Raw genomic sequence first — 1,193 nt, 5'->3', positions numbered from 1 at the left:
CGGGCGGGGTTATATTACGGAGGCTTTTTTATTGTTCCGTTATTTTGTGGATTTTTTTCGGGGGGGGGAGTTTGTTTGTTTTTTGCTTTAGTAAGAGTTTTACGGCACTTACAACACAAATAAGCCTTATAAGTTCTGAGAATAGGAAGTGAAACTAAAGAGTAACATAAAAATAAAAGAAAGAGAAATAAGGCGCAAGGTGTTTGATAGAGAAGAAAAGAAACTGCCGACTACCCACTAATCAAACGTCGGAACATCAGCTTCTGTCAGTAATGTTGTTTGTGTAACTCACTCACTCATCAGGTCGTGCGGCTGGAGAGACCTTCAGGAACAGCGACCTTCTGTCCAATCCTATCGCTGGTCTCATGATCGGTGTGCTTGCAACAGTGTTGGTTCAGAGCTCCTCCACCGCTACGTCCATTGTGGTGGCTATGGTCGCTTCTGAGGGTGAGTCTTTTGTTTGTTTTGTTTCTATTTCAGTGAAAATGGTGAAATGGTATCGGTTTAACGCCCCTTTCAACACTATTAAGTTATTTAAGAGGCGGCACCTCCGAGTTTAACGTCCATCTCCGAAAAAACCGAGCCAAGAGGGAAATTCGTGTAAAGTGCCTTTCCCAAGGACGCAGCGTCGGACCGAGCTGAGGCTCGAACCCGCGAACCCGCAAGCTGACGATTACGAGTCTGATAGTCTAACCACTAAGCCACCGACGCCACTCTATTTCAGCAACAGTTTTACGAAACTCCCAAAACAAATAGATAATATCGGTGCCTGAAGATTGGACGTGTTGCTGGAAAGGCAAAGGAGGACAGTAAGGACGATAAATGTTTGACAGAAAAGAAGGAGCAAACCACACCAGAGAGCCCGCCAACCACCCGAGAATCGTTTGTGACAGAAGGAAAAGGGAGTGCATAGGATGTTTGAGGTTTGGGGGAGAAAGTGGGGACAGAGAGAGGGAGGGAATGAGAGGGGGGGGGGGGCGTCCTGGCAATAGATTGGGCAAAGTCGTTCTTCGGGTGAGTAATGAAATAGACAGAAGAAATTATTGTTGCTGATGATGTTCTTGCTGCTGTGGTAGTATTAGTAGTAGTAATAGTAGTAGTAGTAGCAGCAGCAGTAATAGTAGTAGTAGCAGCAGCAGCAGTAGTAGTAGTAGTAGTAGTAGTAGTAGTAGTAGTAGTAGTAGTAGTAGTAG

General features: G+C 45.2%; 1 protein-coding gene across 1 annotated transcript in view; it reads left to right on the top strand.

The window, feature by feature from the left end:
• LOC101863719 (sodium-dependent phosphate transport protein 2B) overlaps nucleotides 1-1,193 on the top strand; it is a gene marked incomplete in the record, with an annotated part of 43,050 nt that overhangs the window by 28,983 nt on the left and 12,874 nt on the right. The window contains 1 exon segment of the mRNA XM_013090089.2: nucleotides 304-447. Coding sequence (XP_012945543.1) covers nucleotides 304-447 — 144 coding nt within the window.

The sequence above is a fragment of the Aplysia californica genome, unplaced genomic scaffold, assembly GCF_000002075.1.
Source record: "Aplysia californica isolate F4 #8 unplaced genomic scaffold, AplCal3.0 scaffold00027, whole genome shotgun sequence".
Classification (NCBI taxonomy): Eukaryota; Metazoa; Mollusca; class Gastropoda; order Aplysiida; family Aplysiidae; genus Aplysia; species Aplysia californica.
Note: the sequence above shows the minus strand (reverse complement) of the source record. Positions and strands in the feature narration are given on the sequence as shown.